The 18,713-nt window shown below is 33.6% G+C and overlaps 5 protein-coding genes and 1 non-coding gene across 7 annotated transcripts; 4 read left to right on the forward strand and 2 right to left on the reverse strand.

Annotated features, from left to right (window-relative positions):
- Positions 1–1,722: 1,722 nt before the first annotated feature.
- LOC109130992 (putative defensin-like protein 73) lies at positions 1,723–2,258 on the forward strand. Its single transcript, XM_019241257.2, has 2 exons — positions 1,723–1,905; positions 2,019–2,258. The coding sequence occupies exons 1-2, from the start codon at positions 1,833–1,835 to the stop codon at positions 2,159–2,161; spliced, it is 216 nt and encodes a 71-aa protein (XP_019096802.1). The 5' UTR covers positions 1,723–1,832; the 3' UTR covers positions 2,162–2,258.
- Positions 2,259–6,473: 4,215 nt separating this feature from the next.
- LOC109131002 (defensin-like protein 74) lies at positions 6,474–7,113 on the forward strand. The gene is made up of 2 exons (XM_019241264.2): positions 6,474–6,543; positions 6,858–7,113. Exons 1-2 carry the CDS (start codon positions 6,474–6,476, stop codon positions 7,004–7,006), a joined length of 219 nt encoding a protein of 72 aa, XP_019096809.1. The 3' UTR covers positions 7,007–7,113.
- Positions 7,114–7,652: 539 nt separating this feature from the next.
- LOC109130998 (defensin-like protein 74) lies at positions 7,653–8,168 on the forward strand. The gene is made up of 2 exons (XM_019241260.2): positions 7,653–7,792; positions 7,910–8,168. Exons 1-2 carry the CDS (start codon positions 7,717–7,719, stop codon positions 8,050–8,052), a joined length of 219 nt encoding a protein of 72 aa, XP_019096805.1. The 5' UTR covers positions 7,653–7,716; the 3' UTR covers positions 8,053–8,168.
- A 423-nt stretch (positions 8,169–8,591) lies between these two features.
- LOC104764407 (putative pectate lyase 8) lies at positions 8,592–12,484 on the reverse strand. The gene is made up of 6 exons (XM_010487929.3): positions 11,971–12,484; positions 11,600–11,665; positions 9,616–10,258; positions 9,432–9,535; positions 9,200–9,338; positions 8,592–9,056 (listed from the first exon to the last, which is right to left on the reverse strand). Exons 1-6 carry the CDS (start codon positions 12,054–12,056, stop codon positions 8,835–8,837), a joined length of 1,260 nt encoding a protein of 419 aa, XP_010486231.1. The 5' UTR covers positions 12,057–12,484; the 3' UTR covers positions 8,592–8,834.
- A 1,073-nt stretch (positions 12,485–13,557) lies between these two features.
- LOC104764408 (sterol 3-beta-glucosyltransferase UGT80A2) lies at positions 13,558–17,871 on the reverse strand. Of its 2 annotated transcripts, XM_010487930.3 has the most exons (15): positions 17,333–17,871; positions 17,005–17,222; positions 16,570–16,812; positions 16,357–16,468; positions 16,075–16,245; positions 15,798–15,861; positions 15,618–15,675; positions 15,353–15,530; positions 15,135–15,265; positions 14,915–15,017; positions 14,743–14,819; positions 14,542–14,589; positions 14,305–14,454; positions 14,014–14,176; positions 13,558–13,744 (listed from the first exon to the last, which is right to left on the reverse strand). In XM_010487930.3, exons 1-15 carry the CDS (start codon positions 17,535–17,537, stop codon positions 13,737–13,739), a joined length of 1,929 nt encoding a protein of 642 aa, XP_010486232.1. In that variant the 5' UTR covers positions 17,538–17,871; the 3' UTR covers positions 13,558–13,736. The 2 variants fall into 2 exon arrangements, with proteins under 2 accessions (XP_010486232.1, XP_087358214.1); XM_087502088.1 differs by lacking the exon at positions 13,558–13,744 and having other exon boundaries at positions 13,746–14,176.
- A 441-nt stretch (positions 17,872–18,312) lies between these two features.
- On the forward strand, positions 18,313–18,385 carry TRNAV-UAC (transfer RNA valine (anticodon UAC)). Its single transcript has one exon. It is a non-coding gene; the product is annotated as a tRNA-Val (tRNA).
- Positions 18,386–18,713: the final 328 nt, after the last annotated feature.

Consider the following 18,713-nt stretch of genomic DNA (forward strand, 5'->3'; position numbering starts at 1 on the left):
TTGTCTAGAAAACGTCCCCAACTCCCTCATCAAACAAGGTGTCACAAAGGAGGAAGCTACTGAAATCATTACCAAGATCGAAGCTGTCGGTGAAGTTGCTGTTATGATGATGACCAGCTTTCCTAATTGTTTGTCTTTGTGACAGACACTCAGCACGTACGTCCGTAGTAGTTGTTTTGTAAGAGAAACTATTTCTGTCATCATCCTTTAAAAAAAACCCCTGTCCGTAGTAGTTGTCTGGTAAGAGAGCTATTCAGTCATATCCTAAAACCCCTATCGTAGTAGTTGTTTCCATTACTGTCTCGTGACTTATCTCACTTCCATGAAATATATGATCTTCATGGACCGTAGCAGATGACACAATACACCATGGTCATAAATGATGCTTATATTGTAGCATTCGCTATCTAAAAAATCTCAAAGGAAATTAAACAGTTTTATTGAAATAAACGTAGCTCAAAAAACAGAGTCTAAAGTCCACCAGCTCAATATATTGTAGGTTGAAACATTTGTGGGCAGAGACTCTCACACGTCTCGAAATGCTCAAACATCCCTACAGTGTTTCATCCAATCTGATAGTGGTGTAACAGTATCAGTGACTTTAAACCATTCGCTTCAATCTTATGGGAAAATTTCCATGCCATATCAACCTTGCCCACTTTATACTAACGTTATCTATCCATACATACCATTATACCAATGTCGGCATCAAGAGAGCTGATCATCAAGCAAAGATAGAGCAGAATCAACTCGGCCCTCCCCAAAACAATGTTGTAAACAGAACAGATGAGCGGGGTTGGTTCATATCTTATCCTAACTCCTGCATATTTGCTGAACGAGTGTCAACATCATATCAGAACGATCAACTGCTGAGAAAGAACCCATAAGAGTTGTGTAACCTTAAAAATCAGGTCGGAACTTGAACTTCCTCATCAACTGCACAACATCAAAACTTTCCCTAATTAGCCTTAACATAAAAAAAAAAAAGCTCAGACTGATTTATAGGAAAATGGATTCATACAACTCAGACTGAGCTATTTTTTCTGTGTTGTTGTTATTTTTTCCCCCTTTTGAATGCTCCACTTCAATTTCAAAGATCATCATCATACGTATCTACGTAACTACCAAACTCAGACTCGAATAAAGAATCATCTTAAAAAGCAGAAATGCATTCTCTCTGATTCAAATAACTCCTCTTTCTCCTTTGTCCTTTGCATTCAGCTACAGAAGAATGCCAAAGAAGCGTGAAAACACACACATGGCTTGCGGCATAAAGTCTGACTGAACCAAACTAAAGAGATTTATTATAATTTAGTCCAGATGATGAATTGAAGGCTCTTTCTTTGTCGCCGCTTGATACTTTTGTACTTTCCTAACCGAACCAAACGAAACGAAGTGGGACGCAAAGTTAGAACTTCTCTAACTTCAACAAGACACAATTAAGGGGGAAAAAAAAAACTTACGATCCAAATAAACCTCTTGCCTGTAAACACAAGACTCTAAAACAGTGAAAATTACCAAAACAAAAATAAAACCATTTTACATGTAAAAGGATTTGATGGAATCAAAATCTCTTTAGATTTGAAATTAAGTTTTTGAAATATGCCATTTAATTAATAAAAAAATTAATAAAATTCAGATTTTAAATTTGTACTATCTATATATAATTAGAGAAAAACATAAATATCCTTGGATTGGCAAAAACCATTTAAAAGTCTTAGTTGGGGAAAACTAATTCACATCAGATTTTGTTTGAGTGGCAAAAACCTTATATAAAGAGCTCATAAGAACAGATCTAAAAGCAAACGTGATATATATTGGCAACAACAAAAATGAATTGCAAAATTGGATTCATGAGCTCCCTGGTGATTACTTCAATAGTCATCCTATTTCTCTTGGTTTCAGGTTAGACTCTTTCGATCGTGTCTGTTTTAATAGCACGCTATGAGAAATATTAGTAAGGTGTTATCGTAACTCAAGTCTATTTTCTTTAACATTGGTATTGGGCGAAAATGTAGGAAACGTTGAAGCTGAACCCCAAAACTGCATTGGATTATGTAAAATGCTTTTTGACTGTTCGGCCGCTTGCATCAAGATGGGATATGTAACTGGCCAATGTGTCGGCTCGAAAAACCCCGATATATGTTGTTGCAACCATTAAATGTTTCGTATCTATATGTATTTAAAATACATCAACAAAAATTAATAAATTTATATAATTAATAGATATTATATAACAAACTCGAATGTGTGAGTTTTGACAACTTTGATTTATTTAAACAATAAAAAAAAAGAGAGAGAATTTTGTATTTAAGTAATACTTAATTCGAAAAACATAAAAAAAAAAACGTATACAAAAGTAAAAGTGATATATTAGCAACAACGAAAATGAATTGTAAGATTGGATTCATGAGCTGTGTGGTGATTACTTCAATAGTCATCCTATTTCTTTTGGTTTCAGGTTAGTCTCTTTGTATCTGTTTTTATAGCAAACTATGAGAAATATTAATAGTAGTTTTTTTATATATATAAAAAATGGTATTTGGTGAAAAGCAGGGGATAGTTGAAGCCAAAAAGCCCAATGCAATGGAACATGTGAAATACTCTTCGACTGTTCGTTCGCTTGCAGCAAGAAGAGATACAAAACTGGCGAATTCGTTGTCTCGAGATTTCCCAATGAATGTTGATGCAACAATTAAATGTTTCGTATCTCTTTATGTACTGAAAATTATCAACAAAAAATATCTATGATTATTAATAATACTATATAACAAGTGAGTGAGTTGTTGATATACTTGATAACTTTGCTTTATTCAAATACTGAAAAAAAAAAAGAAGAAACAAAATATTTGCATTTCACTAACAATTATTTATAGTGTATACTGACCCGATCCATTTGACAAAAAGAATTAAGAACAAAGTCCCTACTCCCTAGTTATAACACAAACTCTTACACCGTCTGAGAGTTTATCTAAAATAGTTAGAACTTAGAACACATTATAAGTGGCGGACCCAGGAACAAAATTTAGGAGGGTCAACTTTTTTCTTTAAACTGTTTAAATGTAAACAAAATCCTATTTGTGTAATACATCATTGGTTTTACATGCAAACACAACTATTTTAATATTTTAGGGGGGTCAATTGACCCCCTACCTTCTACATAGGTCCGCCACTATAACATTTTCATTTTTCTTCCCTTTATATTCCAAAAATTATGCCTCTGACAATAAAATGGGTTTCTTTTTGTTGCATGAACATATATAGTCAATAAATTGTTGATGAATCACGTGAATTTGTGTTATTGTGTTGTGTGTGTGTTTTTTTTTTGGGTTAAAGATTGTGTTAGTGTAGACGGAACTCTTCCTTCTGAAGCTTCTTTTGTTCCATGTTATAAAAAAACTAGATTAGGACCTGCAATACACCGCAGAACAAATTATTTATAACTAAAACATTTCAATTATAAGTTGTATTTGTTGGTTAAATATATTATAATTATATAATAATTGTTAATTTTATGGTTTAAACTATATAATACCGTAATATAAATTAATTTTTACATGATAATTATTTAATCAATATAATTAGATATGTCTATTCTCTGATATAGAAATTATTAACAAAATAATGAAATGATGTTTTACCAGTGTAACACCAAATTAATGATATTTTAAATTTTGATAATTATCACCGTCCAGCTATATAACCCGTACCGAGATATTTAACTCGCACTATAACATCTTAATTTTTAATATTTATTGTTTTGTATTATAAATATTAGATTGGGTTGATTTGTTATTTATTAAGATTATAACCATTTACATTTTATAAGATTGATGCTTCTTATAAAATTTAAATATTATAATACTTAGAATTTTTAAAATGGTTGTCTATTTCTCATATTTGTAGTTTCGTAAAAGTTTAAATATATTATTAATATTTTAAAAGTCTTATAACTTTTTAAAAAGTTGAAATATTTATAATAGTTAAACTTCTTATAAAGTTTAGATATTTATAATATTTGAAACTTCATAAACGTTTAAATATTATTAATATTTTTAACATTTTAAGAACTGGAATAAACCAAATATTTTTTATTTTTATTTTGAATGTCTGACAAATCAAGCTTTCTACTCATTTGTATTCTGAATATTTTGGACTCTTTTATAGTATGATTCTGAACCATTGCCCAATTTTTTAGGCGATGTGGGATATTGTATCCGTATATTTTATTCATCTATTGAGTAATATATGTCCGTTTTTAAAAATTTGTATTACATCATATGTAGGAAAAAATCACAATTTTTATTAACTAAATATATTATAGAATAATTCAAGATTAATAAATATAAATTTAAATAAAAATGAAAGAGAAGCATATATTTATGTTTGAATAAGATAGAAAAATTTTCTTATTTTTTAAATGTTACATATAATTAATTTTGAAAATTTTAGTAACTAATATTAAAAACAATACTAGTATAGATTCCAAGTTTCTATGTATTATTTAATAATTTTTTACTACTTAAATTCTGTAGTATTTTTTCTGTTAGTTGAAGTTTGTTAAATGATAAAAAAATCTTTTGTTTCTTAAACTCTGTGTTTCTTTTGCCAAAAACTCTTATACAATGAGATAGAGAGAATATAAGTCAGATTTCAAAGTTGTACGCATAATTAATATCCTTGGATCGAGAAAAATTTATTTAAATGTCTTCGTTCGTGAAAACTAATTCACATCAGATTTTGTTTGAGTGGCAAAGGTATTATAAAAAGAGCTCGCATACGAACATGTCCAAAGCAAACGTGATATACTGGCAACAACGAAAATGAATTGCAAGATTGGATTCATGGGCTAATGGGCTGCTTCTTATGACACTAATTGGGCCTTCAATGTGTGCTCTAATATCATGAGCTTCATGGTGATTATTTCAATAGTCTTCCTATTTCTCTTGGTTTCAGGTTGGTTCTTTCATTTCATGTCTGTTTTTAAGCAAACTATGAGAAATATTAATAATGTTTTACTGTAACTTAAGTCTTATTTTCTTTGATATTGGATGAAAAAGTAGGAAAAGTTGAAGCTCAACCCCAAAAGTGCATTGGATCATGTACAAGCAGTTCTGCCTGTGGAAACTCTCGCATCAAGATGGGATACAAAATTGGAGAATGCGTTGGCTGGAAAAAACCTGATAATTGTTGTTGCATGTTTCGTATGTACTAGATGCATTTAAAATCATCAGCAAAAAATACTTGATTAGTAATAGTACTATATAACAAAAGCGTGCGAGTTCTGATAACCTCGGTTTACTCAAATAATGGAAAAAAAAACATATTATTACATTAACAATTAGTTATAATGTATCATAATGTATACACATATCACAATCCCATTTGACGTAAAAAAAAGTTTAAGAACATAGTCATCGGTCATCACATACACTTCTACTGTTCTACACCACATGTCATCCATATATCTAAATTATGTAGTTACAACTTACAAAACACATTATAACATTATTTTTACTACGTACGATGTGCATTTATTTTATATGGACCACATTTTCTATTAGTCAATTTAATGTCGAAGCATCCTTTAATTCATCTTAATAGAGTTTTTATTTTCTTTCAAAGAAAATATACATCGTCGAAGATCCACATAAACTTGTTTTCTATGAGTTTCTATACATTTAATATATTGTTCAGGTTATTATATCATCGACAAATGTGTGAGTTGTTGACACTTTTGATCCGTTTGATTTGGTCTCCGAAACTAAGAAACACAAAAGTAATTTTGCTGACAAACAAACAAAAAAAAATGTAAAGAATGAAGTCAGAATCGGTTATATATCATCAATTGGACAGTCAATTAGTATGATGGAAGTCAACGTTTTGATCACAGCTTCAACGAAGTTTTATAGATATTTGGTTGTGAGGAGTCGGCCAGGCGCGAGAAAATGATAGAGAATGAAAATTAGGTTGTTTTGGAGTTAGATATGTAGAGGAATGTTTATTTGATATATCTTTACAATAATACAATGGGTGTTTATATACAGAAGAGGTGAGGGAACCTCTAGGTCAAGCCATTACTATACATTCCTAAACTAGAGATATCATATGATCTTGTGTATCAAGGAATATCTCTTACAAGATAATCTTCTACTGAAACTATGGTTGAAACTTGAAAGTAAATTGAAGTAAGAAGTCTGCATAAGGATGTACTTACTACAAAGTCTACGATACTACTTAAATGTCGTCCAATGTTTGAGTAACGTACGCCTTGCATGGAAAAAGATTGAGAAAATCAAAATCTCCTTACATGGGCAATAACTAATACAGTCAACGAAAAGATATGTAACAACAATATATTTGAAATATGCTACTATTAATGAAAACGAAAACCAAGGTATAAATATTTTCACTCGAGTCTGAATATCAATAAAACAGATTTTGAGACAAAGCAAAGTAATAACACAATGAAAATGAACAGCAAGATTGGATTCATGAGCTTGCTCGTGATTACTTCAGTAATCTTCCTCTTTCTGGTTTCAGGTTAGGCCGTACATCTCATTTTGTCTATATCAATAGCTAATTATGAGAAATATGAAATATTGTGTTATCATATTTCAGTTTTATTACCATCGGTGCAGTGGGCTAGTGGTTTAAATGCAGGAGTTGGATCTTTGTGCTCCCTAATTCGATTCCTGGTGGGAGGGATGTTTTACGCCATGTCATAAGGTATTAACAAAGGCTGGTCCCGAGCCATGGAAGAGATTAAGGTCCAGGCCCGAACTCTTCCTAATTAACAAAAAAAAAATATTTCAGTTTTATTTATTTATTTTTTCCTGGTTTTGAGTGAAATATAGATAAGGTAGAAGCCCAAAAAGAATGTGTTGGACCTGGACCATGTAAACAGGTTCGGAACTGTATGGCGGCTTGCATTAAGAAAGGATACAAAGTTGGCCAATGTGTTGCCTGGAAGGATGACGATCCTTTCAAATGTTGTTGCACCTAACTAGTTAACTCAATAACTTAACATTGCATACCTAAATCTAAATGTTTTGAAAATGATCAAAATCCCGAAGTGAAAATATGCTGTTATTAATAATATGCTCCGATATTCTAGAACCGCACCGTTAATCATAAAGCCATGTAAGTTTTGGATACTTTGAGAGCAGATATATATATGCACAAACAAATTAAATGGGATATAATTACAATTAACAAATAAGCACATTCCTCTAAAAATAAGAGGGTGTTAATGACTTTTAATAATCATAGAAAGTACACATGAAAGACTTTTAAGATCTTGTTAATTTGTTTTTCCTAATCTTTGAAAATCTCTCAAACTTTTATAGTGTATCTCAAACTTTTATTATAAAATAATTCAAAAATATTGCACAATATTCAATTGTTTATAGTCAGTAAACAATTGGTTCTCTCATCTTCTAAAAAATTAATATCATTTTAATTTATGTGTTCATATATTATTATATTCCAGGTGTTTGGGTGTTTGATTCTTTGTTTCTTTGACTGATGAGATAACCTAGTTGGCAATAAAGTAAGTAAGTTAACTAATACAGTCAACGGAAAAATATGGTAACAAAATATTTGAAATGTGCTACTATATTAATGAAAACGAAAACCATGGTACAGTATATAATATTTCACTCGAGTCTGAATATCAATAAAACAGATTTTGAGACAAAGCAAAGTGATAATACAATGAAAATGAACTGCAAGATTGGATTCATGAGCTTGCTCGTGATTACTTCAGTAATCTTCCTCTTTCTGGTTCCAGGTTGGGCCGCACATCTCCTTTTGTCTATATCAATAACTAATTATGAGAAATATCAAATATTGTGTTATCATATTTCAGTTCCTTTATTCATTTTTCCCGGTTTTGAGAGAAATATAGATAAGGTAGAAGCCCAAAAAGAATGTGTTGGACCATGTGAACTGATTGGGAACTGTATGGCGGCTTGCATTAACAAAGGATACGAACTTGGCCAATGTGTTGGCTGGAGGGAGGACGATCCTTTTATATGTTGTTGCACCTAACTAGTTAACTCAATAACTTAACATTGCATACCTAAATCTAAATGTTTTGAAAATGACCAAAATACCAAAGTAAAAATATATTATGTTATTAATAAATATGCTCCAATATTCTAGAACCGCACCCTGAATCAAAAAGCCATGTAAGTTTTGGATACTTCGAGAGCAGACATTGAATTGGCCGTTGGTGAATAATGTCGTAACTCTTGAGTAGTAAGTAAAGACAAATCAAATTAGTTCAAATCGGGTTGTAATAGAGGATATATAATCAAATGACATGATCGTTGGCCAAACATCACATGACTCAAAAGAAAACAGACCTTTCTTCTTTAAAGCACACTTGCATCTTTGCAATCTCATGTGCTTCTTGTCTCTCCTTTGTTTCCTTGTAATGTTCCACGTTTCCCCACCACATTCACTTCCCTCATATTTTTCAACCTATTCACACGACATTACTATTGATTCCTTTTGAAGCGACTGGCCAAGTACATTTATGCTTTAAAGCCACTAAAAGCAAGATAACGACTAAAAGCAAGAAGATAGAGACTTAAGAAACAACTTTTATATCAATGGAGGTGAAAATAATAATCATACAACAATTATATTACAGTTGAAGCCATTTTAATTAGGCCTCCACATCCAATAGGAAGTGTATATCGCAACAACCCCAAGAGTGAAAAAAATAAAGTGAGAAAAAGCAGAGTTGCCTGATGAGTAAACTTGTCGACTTCTGCACAACCAAAAAAAGGTTTTTTTTTTTTTTCCTTCTCTGATTTCTTGATTAATTAACATCGACGACCAGCTCTGCAGTTAAGAGCACCCGAGTAAGAGGTCATTGTGCCTACAAGTGAGGATGATTTGGCTGATAAACTCGAAGCTCTAGCATAGTTAGCTCCAGCTCCAGCTCCAGAACGTGTGAAAAACGCTCCGTTTAAGAAAAGATCTCCTTCTGATCTCCAATTCCAGTGCTTCCATTTCGATTGTCCTGTGTACTCTCTCTTAGTAACCTGCCATATTATCAATCATCGTATTAGCAAAACTCAATGTCACAGTTTGTGTTTTCATTGCTACACAATCGTGACAGAACCAATGTCCAAACACACAATAAAGATCCATCCTTTGAATCAGGTGATAGTCAAAAGAAACATACCTCCTTAGCAAATGGGTTAGTAGGAGCAAGAAATCGATTTCCCTGACTGTTGATGGTGGGACTGGCACTACCACCAATTGCATACATTTCCCAATGCGTATAGTCATTGTTAACTACATGAAAATAACCATGCCTACACCTACAAACACCAAAAAGTTTCTTACAATCAACAAAACTGGCAGGTACTCTAATAAAAAACGTTAAAAACATCTTCTTCAAGTAAGTTAGTTACCTTGGCATCCTCTGGATTAAACCCTCACCAAAATGGTTATAAGCAATTGTGACTTGCATCACCTTATCTCTTGTGTATGAATCACTGTGTCCCAACAACATAACCTAGTAAAACACATTCTCTAATCAATTTCTGCTAAAACCACAATTCCCAATTCCATGAACAGAGCCAAAGTGTTATATACCTCATTGTGATGGGTAAAGAAATTGTTAGAGACAGTAATAGCGGTGGAGCTCATAACAGCATCAACAAGCCCATCAGCACAATTAGAAAGCGAATTGTGATCAATCCAAATATGACTCGACCCAAAAATCGAGATAGCGTCACCATCAGCCATCGATCTCCACCCGTAATGCGACGGAGAGCTTCTAACCATAGCGTTACCCGTAGGTTTACAGTCATGTATATGAATCCCGTGTACGATAATGTTCGTAACGTACTGAATCGTGAGACAAGCGCCATTAGCGATGTGGACATTGACACCACGGCCATCGATGGTTTTGAAGCTGTTCATGATCAGCTCTTGTTTTAAGGTTATGACCATGTCGCGTTTGAAGATGATCCAGAGTGGTTCTTCTTGGATTACGGCGTGACGGAGTGTTCCTGGTATGGGGTTAACCGGGTTGTCGTCGTTAGGGTTGGTTACGACGTAGTAACGACCGTCTCGGCCTCCGATTGCGTTGCGGCCGAATCCGATTGAGCAATCGGCTAAACGTTTGCGACGGAGCTGCCATTTACGGTCGCAACGCCAGCAATCGTCGATTGGGTTGCCGGTGGAGCAGGAGAAGTAACCTAATCGTCTCCGCTCTGTGCTGTTTCGTATGCTCCTATGTTCATCGGTTAACAAAAACGTTTTACCCAAATTTAGTAAAACTTTTTACTTAATCAGTAAATAAATTAGTAAATCTGATTTACTTTTATAACAAGTAAACTCTAAGTAAGATACAATTTGGAAAGACTTTTTTAGTACCACTAACTAAACTTGCAAAGTCAAGAGACATGATAATGTGTTATACTGTTATGTATCATCGACTAGAAAGAAAAATCCAAATTGTTTGTTAGAAAAAAAAAAAAAAAAAAAAAGAGAAAAAGAAAGAAACATGTTATGAACTATGAAGTGTACGTGTCAATGCATGTGGGCATGATGAGCATGTGCATCTGCTCTGTCAAAATCATTGTTTTGAAAAGAAACGATTAGTGCTGGAAACATAACACATGTTCTCGAGACTGGACCAATTAATAATAATGGTATATCGTTTGGTTTGTATGATCTAAATGCATTATTGCTTTTAATGAAGAAGAAGAAGCTACCGATTACTACTTTTACATGTGAGCTAGAGTAGGAGAATAAGCATAAAGTATGTCCTCACTCACGACAGTTAATATAAATTATCGAATGACATAAATATGTATATCTGGTACAACTGTTTTTTAATTTCCTTTTCTAGATGTGTAGTTTAAGTGGAAAAACAAAGCTAGAAAATTGTGACAAATCCGGACTTCTTCTTATTTTTATTTTATTTTTTGGGGTTAAATTTCTTTCTTTTCTGTTGGTTTGAGCTTTATGTGATTAATCCATCATTTTGGTATTAATATAAACTAAAAATATAATACTGTTACTGAATTATCTTAAGAAAAACTGATGTTATATACTTATATATGATGGGTGAAAGAGTATGTATGAATATTATCTAAGAATATATTTAAAAATTTATTATAAAAAATAGGGGAATAGTGTCAGAGGAATGTGGCTTTGGTTTGGACCCATTTTTGACTAGAGATGATGAAAGTGATTTGTCAAAACTGTTTCAAAGAGAGAACTTCATGATCATGTGAGGCTGCTGCTCTGTTTTCTCATAAATGCTACTACCTGTGTTTTTTTTCCCCTCGGTTAAAAGAAATATCAAGAGGGCATATTAAAAAGTTTAACGATTGTATTCAGAAAATAAGAAAACCATCACGAGATGCTATATATATGTACCCCTGGATGTAATAGTTTTATTTTTGTTTTTTGATAATTGAGTTTACTATAGATGAAAAAAATACATATTATATAGTTCATCATTGTTAATAAAAGACATGATGATATCATTGTTGATTATTATTAGTAAAGTTTTTTCAAAACATGAATATTGGTGGAATAAACTTTGTTTTATGGAGAAACTCACATGTCCACCATGGCAGCTACTTCCTCTGGGTTCTCAACTGCATGTTCATGCCATGTTTCATTCGACCTGGCAAAACATATAGTATACAATCCAACAATTATTGTCTCATTTATGACCTTATATTAAATTCATCTACACAATGATTTTTTTATATTCTTTTGAATTGAGATTGCTCTTTTTTTTTTTTTTTTGACAACGAGATTGCTCTTGGTGAACAAGAAAGAACACGTATAAATCAACCTACATTGAGCTAGAATATATTTGATGGATGATGTCATACGTCTTGTAACATTCCAGGACATTACAAGTCTACTTAAGGAATGTACAAAATAATATGACAATCATGATGATGATACTAAGTGGTTGGTTACCTGGATGAATTAACGCCGATAAAGAGAGTTGCTAGAAGTAATGCAGAAGCAAATTTAAAGAGAATAAGTTCTGTGACATGAGCCATTGTTATATGGCTATATTATTCTTGCTCTGGTTCTTTCTAGTTGTATCTGTCTAAGGCAGAGGCTTTTCTCGAAATGAAAGAAAGGAAGAGGAATAGGAGAAGAAGAGTAGAAGAAAGGCTACGGGAGAGAGAAGTTAATATAAGAAGAAGATTGAGTGACCCATTCCCATTATCTTATTGGCCTAATTTCATAGAAAAAAAAAAGAATAAATAAAGAGAAACTTCAAAAGTAATACGACTAAAAATACCATATACTATAGGATTTTCAATATTTTAATTCCGCAGAGTCATGAATCTGGGTTGTGATTGCTAATCTAGACGATGATTAAATTATTCAACCATTATGTAAGATTTTAACTATAAAAAAATTATGTGAAATGTGAGCTTCATTCATCATCTCCCCGAGATTAATTAGCAAATATAGCTGTGAAATCGTAATCATTGGTTTTACAGTTAAATAAATAAATAAATAAAAGTTAAACGATTATTTTTATATTTATTCAGTATACAATTTTTAAACAAAAAAATTGAACATTGATAAATTAGGATACAAAAACTATTTGACTGTTGTCACAACTCGCGAGTCATACGTCGTCCTTTCATGCCATAAACTCGACCGACAGATTCAATCTAGTGGGTTAACCGAGTCAATTCAACCTCCGGTATAAATCCAAAAACCCATTCTCAAAATATTTGTTCTATTTCCAATTAATTTGAGTTGATCCTCCTAGTTCAGTCCGAAGATTATTAATGCTGACTCATGACCATAGTCGTGTATATGTATTCATAACTAATAAGCTTTCAAACACATATGAGGCTTAGATTTCGAAAGCATTTATTTTTAGTTTTTTTGGGGTTACTTTTAGCAAATGAAAACACATGTGCATGTGTACTTGTATATAAAATCGTACAGTGATAACAATAATGAGTCTGGCCAACAACGGTATCATGTCATGTGATTGTTATTCGTCATACCTCTCTTTTTTTTCTTCGCAACTCGCGAGTCATTGGATAATAATGTTTTGTAAAAGACAATAAAAAGAATAATAAAATTTTAATATAAAGTTTATAGACAGCTAATTGAAACTTGTAGGCTTCTCATATTGGTTCCGGATCATTTTTATTTCCTTAATTCGCCACAATTGACTTTCCCCATGTGACCATTATACCTTATGTTCATTACAAAAGTTGATCATTCATTTTTTTTAACCGCTAATAATGTTATAATTATGCAATAATCACCTAATCATCGTTTTGATAAGCAGACAATAACTTTTTTGGTAAGGCAACTAAAGTTAATTACAAAAAAACCATGTATCTGCTTATTACACATTCGGTAGTTAATGTAGGCTCCCACTTGATGATTGTCGGCAACAACGTTTAATGGCCAAACATTCACTTTCATAGGCCATGGATGGAGCTTACGAAGTTACGAGTATAACGTAAAAACAAACAATGCAAATGACAAAAGAAGAGATAAACAAGAAAAACAACAAAAAAATAGCTCATCACGTTTGAAAAATTCATTCATCTGCCGTAGCAACACCGTACCGCAATCAAGCATGTTCTTACATTGATCAATTAATGACCAAAAAAGGTAACAAACAAACACAATTTAATAGAAATAATAATAGAGATTTGTTGTTTCTGTACACCATTCCGTAGAAGTTGCAGCTCAAGTCAAGACACTGAAACAAAATATGTCATTGTATTAATACTTGATCCCACAATGTCCACTATCATCTCCCTTATCTTCAGAAATTCGAATTATATATCTTTTTTTGGCTGCTTAAAACAATTTTAAATTATATGCATTCACCTAAAACATCAAATTCCAAAGCACTTCACAAACGTTAACTTTTCCTAAGCCAAAACCGAAGAAGAAAACAGGACATAAAGAAGATAAACAATACAAAGGAGAAAAGAGGAGATTCTGGAGGGGGAGAAAGTTACGAACAGCCAAAGCATCTTCTAAAAGAGAGAAATCCAGCAGGTTCAGGGACCGGATCTGGAACATTCTGTTTCGTACTCGGAAGATGTTTAAAGAAAGCTTTCACGGCTCCAGCCACACCATCCTCGTCCTTCATCGCTTTTGCTAGCGTCTCTGCACTGCTCTTCACCTGATCCCACTTAGATGCTCAGTTTCATTGTAATAAAACCATGCCATGGTCCATAACTAGAAATGGTCATATCAACCAAGCCGGAATGCTTAGACTGCAATCGAACCAAAACTAAAAATACTATTTACCTTATCCTCGAGCATGAAGTTTATGGCACCTTCAAGCTTATGAAGTGAGAATTCATCAACTGGGATTGGTGCAGGACCTACACCTCTAGCATGCACTCGTTCTCCCCAAAAAGGCTGGTCTCCAAAGAATGGCACGATTGTAGTTGGGCACTGTATTCAAGGAAAAAGCAAAACACTTTCATATTAACAACTTAAATCCTATCTCAAGACTTCAACTTCCACTCATATTAAACTTACCGAAGCTTTAAGACCAGCAGCCGTAGTTCCAGCACCACCATGATGAACCTGAAAGCAGATGAGCAACAATTTCAGTCTTAAAGATGAGACTCATAAACTACTAATCCAGATAAGCAAAATGTGTGACAAATTTTCCAGAACCAAATAAAGCAACAAGATAATCAAGGCTAAACTACGAGATTTCCAGATTATTAGACATACCACAGCCTTGCATCTCGGGAATAACCAGTCATGTGGGACATTATCCAACAAGTAAACGAAGTCCTTTGGTTCTTTCACTACATGAAAACCACACCACGCACATGTTATAGTACCATATACCAAACATGCAAAAATCCAATAATGAAAAGGTAATACAGATTGAAGAACCTACAGTTTCCAAGTCCACCCCAGCCTTTGTTGATGATTCCTCTCTGTTTAGTTCTTTGAAGTGCTTCCACAATGATTTCTGTCATTTTCTCTGGTTCTTGCACAGGCTTTTACCACAATTAAAAATGGGAGATGCATTATTTTCAAAATCTCAGAATATGGCTATCATTTTCAGTTTCTTAGAGAATCCTAGAGAAACACAATTTAGTAAATAAAAGACTCACCAGACTACCAAAGCCGATATATATGGGCTTGTCACCAGCTTCTAGCCATTCCACAAGCTCTGCAGGAGGTTCATAGTTGGATGCAAGATCAAGAAAGCAAAATCCCACAACATCAATTTGAGGCCCCCAGTCTGAGAAAAAAGAAAGACAGAGAGGAGAGTAAAGATCTAAAAGTAAAAACATCACTATTTCATCAGTAAGCTAATTAGTCATAGTACCTTTTGGCTTTGGGACAAGGTGAGGACTCCACATATATCCATGTGGGATATTAGATCCAGATCCTTGTGTTCCACTTAGATATGTAACAGGCCGTAGTTTCAATTTCTTTTTCCTCAGGTCATTTACCATATCTCTTATCCCAAGCCAGATCAACGAGTCAACAATTTGATACGAAAGCTGAAAATGCATGATGTCGATTATGAACAAAGAAGTCGAGTTTAAAACAAACAACAATCAGATGATATGTCAATAAACGAGTCTCACTCTGTATCCTGCTGGTTGTTTGACACGTGACAATGGGTGTGGAAATTCACTTGTAGGTCTGCATCATTATTTAATAGCAAAAAGATAGTGAATGATTCAGAACAAAAAGAAGAATAAGAATAAGAATGTGTATAAAATAAGACTCATTCAGCCATAATCTGTCGCCACTACAAGACTTACGTCCATGGCATGGTGAAAAATACGTGAATCGGTATCTTCAGTGCTTCTGCCACATGGGTATGTCCTGAAACGTCGATTTCCAAGTTAGTCGCGCCATTAGAAATGAATCTATAATAAGTTGGAAAGCCAGAAAAAACTATGCATCTCAAACTATAGCATCATTGCATGTATTTGCAGGAAAGATCTAAGTCTGCAAACGATTATGTCATCAATAGTGTGGACACACCAAACTATGATAAAGTAGTAGCTAATCATCCAGAAACTGAAGAAAACTAACCATATGCTGGGGGATTGGCAATAATTGCATCAGCTTTAAAGGAAATCCCAGAATCAGGATCAGGTTCTTTACATGCTGGAAGTAGAGAATATATGATGTCTTTCATCTGGTTTCTTTGAATTGGAATCTCTGAAGGGCCTGATGGCAAAAACCCCTTGTTCTTAACCATATCTGTATGAAAACATAGCAAGGCAACTGGTGAATTGCTGATAACTTTGAAACTTAGAATCAGTTTAACTTAAAAGGATGAAGAAAGAAAGAAAATGTTTGTAAGATACTTACAACCGGCTAGCACTTTTGGATCTCCACCTAGAGGATAGAACTCAAGTCCAGCAGTCAAAACAAACTCTTTAAAATTAGCATGAGTGGCAAGTCTAACTCGATGCCCATAGTCCTACATAACCAAAACAGTTCATTACTTTCTACCAAACAATTTAGATTCAGAACTATTCAAGGAACTATAATAATAGTGTAAAAAGGAAGAAATAAGCCAACCTGAAGCCGTTTGGCTATTGCAACAAAAGGTTGAACATCACCGCGAGTTCCAACAATCAGCATCACGATTTGCATAGGAGGAATATACTGAAGATCAACCCCGTCAATAGACTCATCACCACAAACACCGTTTTTGGATTCTTCACGGTCAACAACAATAGGTTGAGGGATAGCATTAGCCGGAACTTCAAACTCAACAGTCCCATCATGTTTCACAGTAGCTATACGGTTCAGCAATTTAAGCTGCAAGAAAAAAGACGACATTTTTAAAAAGTGAGGACAACTAATAACATTGCCCAGAAAAGTAGGAATCAACAAAGTCAAAGAGATTTCACATGTAACAGATAGCTAAAAATAGAACCAAAGGACAAGATTGTTTTTTATTGAAAAAGAAAGAAACCAAAAATAGATGATGATGATGTTGTGTAGTGTAACCTTCTTCCCAGCAGAGATTTTGTCATCGAAGATCTTAGCAGCATCCTCAGCAAGAATGTGAGTAACTCTTTGTTGCCTCTCAGTCTTTGATTTATCTAACCTATACGGTTGCTTTGTTGTTGTTGTTGTTGTTGATGTTGATGATTCAGCCCTTTCACTACTCGATGAACCTTCCACTGGCATTGTCCATACTCGAGAAAAGCTTTTATTACCACCACCTAAAGAAAGAACAAAACCCAATTACGAAACGGATCCAATCCCAGACAAAGAAAAAAAAAGAAATGAACAAATTAAACCAATTTGATATCGCAAGGGAGAAAAACGAAACCTGAAGAAGATTCAGCAGCAACGGTGTTATCAGCAATGGAGGCAACAACAGTTTTTGGATTGGTCTCAAGTTCTTCAGAGACAATGACGACGCCGCCGCCTTCAATCTCCTCGATTTTAGCCGAAGCTCGGTCGGAACTTGAGGAAGAAGATGATGAAGAAGAAGAAGAAACCTTGGAGAGCTCAGCCGGCGAAATCTCCGGCATCGTGATTCACTCTCTCTCTTTATCTCTCGCGGCCAGCAGCAACGATCTGGATCCTCCTTCGTTTTTTAAATACGGACTAAATCTTTCTTCTCTGTTGTATCTCGTCGAATTTTGCGTATGCGTGTTTCGAATCCCAGCGAAAAATAAATTAATAATACGATTCTTTTCTTGCTTTTCTTGTAATTCTCCGATTTTTTTTTTTTTTTTTTTTAAATAAAAAGAGAAAAGGTTCAAAGATTATGTATGGGCACGTTCGAACGAAGTGCGTCACAGTGGCTACGTGATGGGTTCGCCCCGGTTCAGGCGCGGGGGGGACTTGGTAATTAAACTGTCCGAGTGATGGATAGTTTCGTCAATGAATATATCGAAAAAATATTTCTCTTCTGTCCGGAAAACTAAAAGATATTCTTGCAAAACGCTGTCGTATTTATGCTTCGACAGCGAATCTTCTCTTCTGTCTGTCATTTCGTATTTTTACGTCCTTGTCGCTTTCTCTTCTGTCCCTCTGAATATGTTTATTTATTTGATTTTTTTTTCTTATTTAAGAAATTTTGCAATTAAGATACTTCCAAATTTTGACTTAAGAAAATATCTGAACTTTATATAAAGGATACCCTTAATTAATGTTTGCCTTTTTTCTTTAATGTTCTTACCATTACCAGTTTAATACTATTTCCTTTATGAATGGCTTATTAATGGGGTTAACCGGTTAACAGTTGTTATGGATTTAATTGTAAAATAATTTGATTATCAAACTTCAAGTTGTCTATCAATAGGTGCTGTGGTGTAGTGGTTATCACGTTTGCTTTACACGCAAAAGGTCTCCAGTTCGATCCTGGGCAGCATCATTTTTTTTTTAGCTTTTTTTAATAGTTTTTTGGTTAGCATTTAAAAACCACCATCTTGTTCATATATGTATCACAATTTTTCATAACGATTATGTGAACAAGATCAATGGATATTTTCGTTTATACTGGCAAATCTTTAGATCAAGTCATCCTAATATTTTAGTTCATCTAAACCTAATCAACTTTTCTTTCAAACAAAGGATTAAAATAGAGTTATTATATATGCAACCAAGAGGAGTGCAGCCAAGTTTGGCTGTCTTTTTTGTTCTTTTACTCTATATCCAATTTGCACATCTGCACTAAATCTTTTCTCCATTTAGAAAGCATT

The sequence above is a fragment of the Camelina sativa genome, chromosome 19, assembly GCF_030686135.1.
Source record: "Camelina sativa cultivar CO46 ecotype springtype chromosome 19, ASM3068613v1".
In the NCBI taxonomy this organism is placed as follows: Eukaryota; Viridiplantae; Streptophyta; class Magnoliopsida; order Brassicales; family Brassicaceae; genus Camelina; species Camelina sativa.

Excerpts from the sequence above, each read along its gene's own strand:
- LOC109130992 (XM_019241257.2), top strand. The coding sequence starts at position 1,833 with ATGAATTGCAAAATTGGATTCATGAGCTCCCTGGTGATTACTTCAATA. Across the intron at positions 1,906-2,018 it reads CCTATTTCTCTTGGTTTCAG|GAAACGTTGAAGCTGAACCC; the intron begins GTTAGACTCTTT and ends GCGAAAATGTAG.
- LOC109131002 (XM_019241264.2), top strand. The coding sequence starts at position 6,474 with ATGAACAGCAAGATTGGATTCATGAGCTTGCTCGTGATTACTTCAGTA. Across the intron at positions 6,544-6,857 it reads CTTCCTCTTTCTGGTTTCAG|ATAAGGTAGAAGCCCAAAAA; the intron begins GTTAGGCCGTAC and ends AGTGAAATATAG.
- LOC109130998 (XM_019241260.2), top strand. The coding sequence starts at position 7,717 with ATGAAAATGAACTGCAAGATTGGATTCATGAGCTTGCTCGTGATTACT. Across the intron at positions 7,793-7,909 it reads CTTCCTCTTTCTGGTTCCAG|ATAAGGTAGAAGCCCAAAAA; the intron begins GTTGGGCCGCAC and ends AGAGAAATATAG.
- LOC104764407 (XM_010487929.3), bottom strand. The coding sequence starts at position 12,056 with ATGGCTCATGTCACAGAACTTATTCTCTTTAAATTTGCTTCTGCATTA. Across the intron at positions 11,666-11,970 it reads ATCGGCGTTAATTCATCCAG|GTCGAATGAAACATGGCATG; the intron begins GTAACCAACCAC and ends ATGTTTTGCCAG. Across the intron at positions 9,057-9,199 it reads CTAACCCATTTGCTAAGGAG|GTTACTAAGAGAGAGTACAC; the intron begins GTATGTTTCTTT and ends ATAATATGGCAG.
- LOC104764408 (XM_010487930.3), bottom strand. The coding sequence starts at position 17,537 with ATGCCGGAGATTTCGCCGGCTGAGCTCTCCAAGGTTTCTTCTTCTTCT. Across the intron at positions 16,813-17,004 it reads AAATCTCTGCTGGGAAGAAG|CTTAAATTGCTGAACCGTAT; the intron begins GTTACACTACAC and ends TTTTTCTTGCAG. Across the intron at positions 15,266-15,352 it reads CCTTGTCCCAAAGCCAAAAG|ACTGGGGGCCTCAAATTGAT; the intron begins GTACTATGACTA and ends CTTTTTTCTCAG.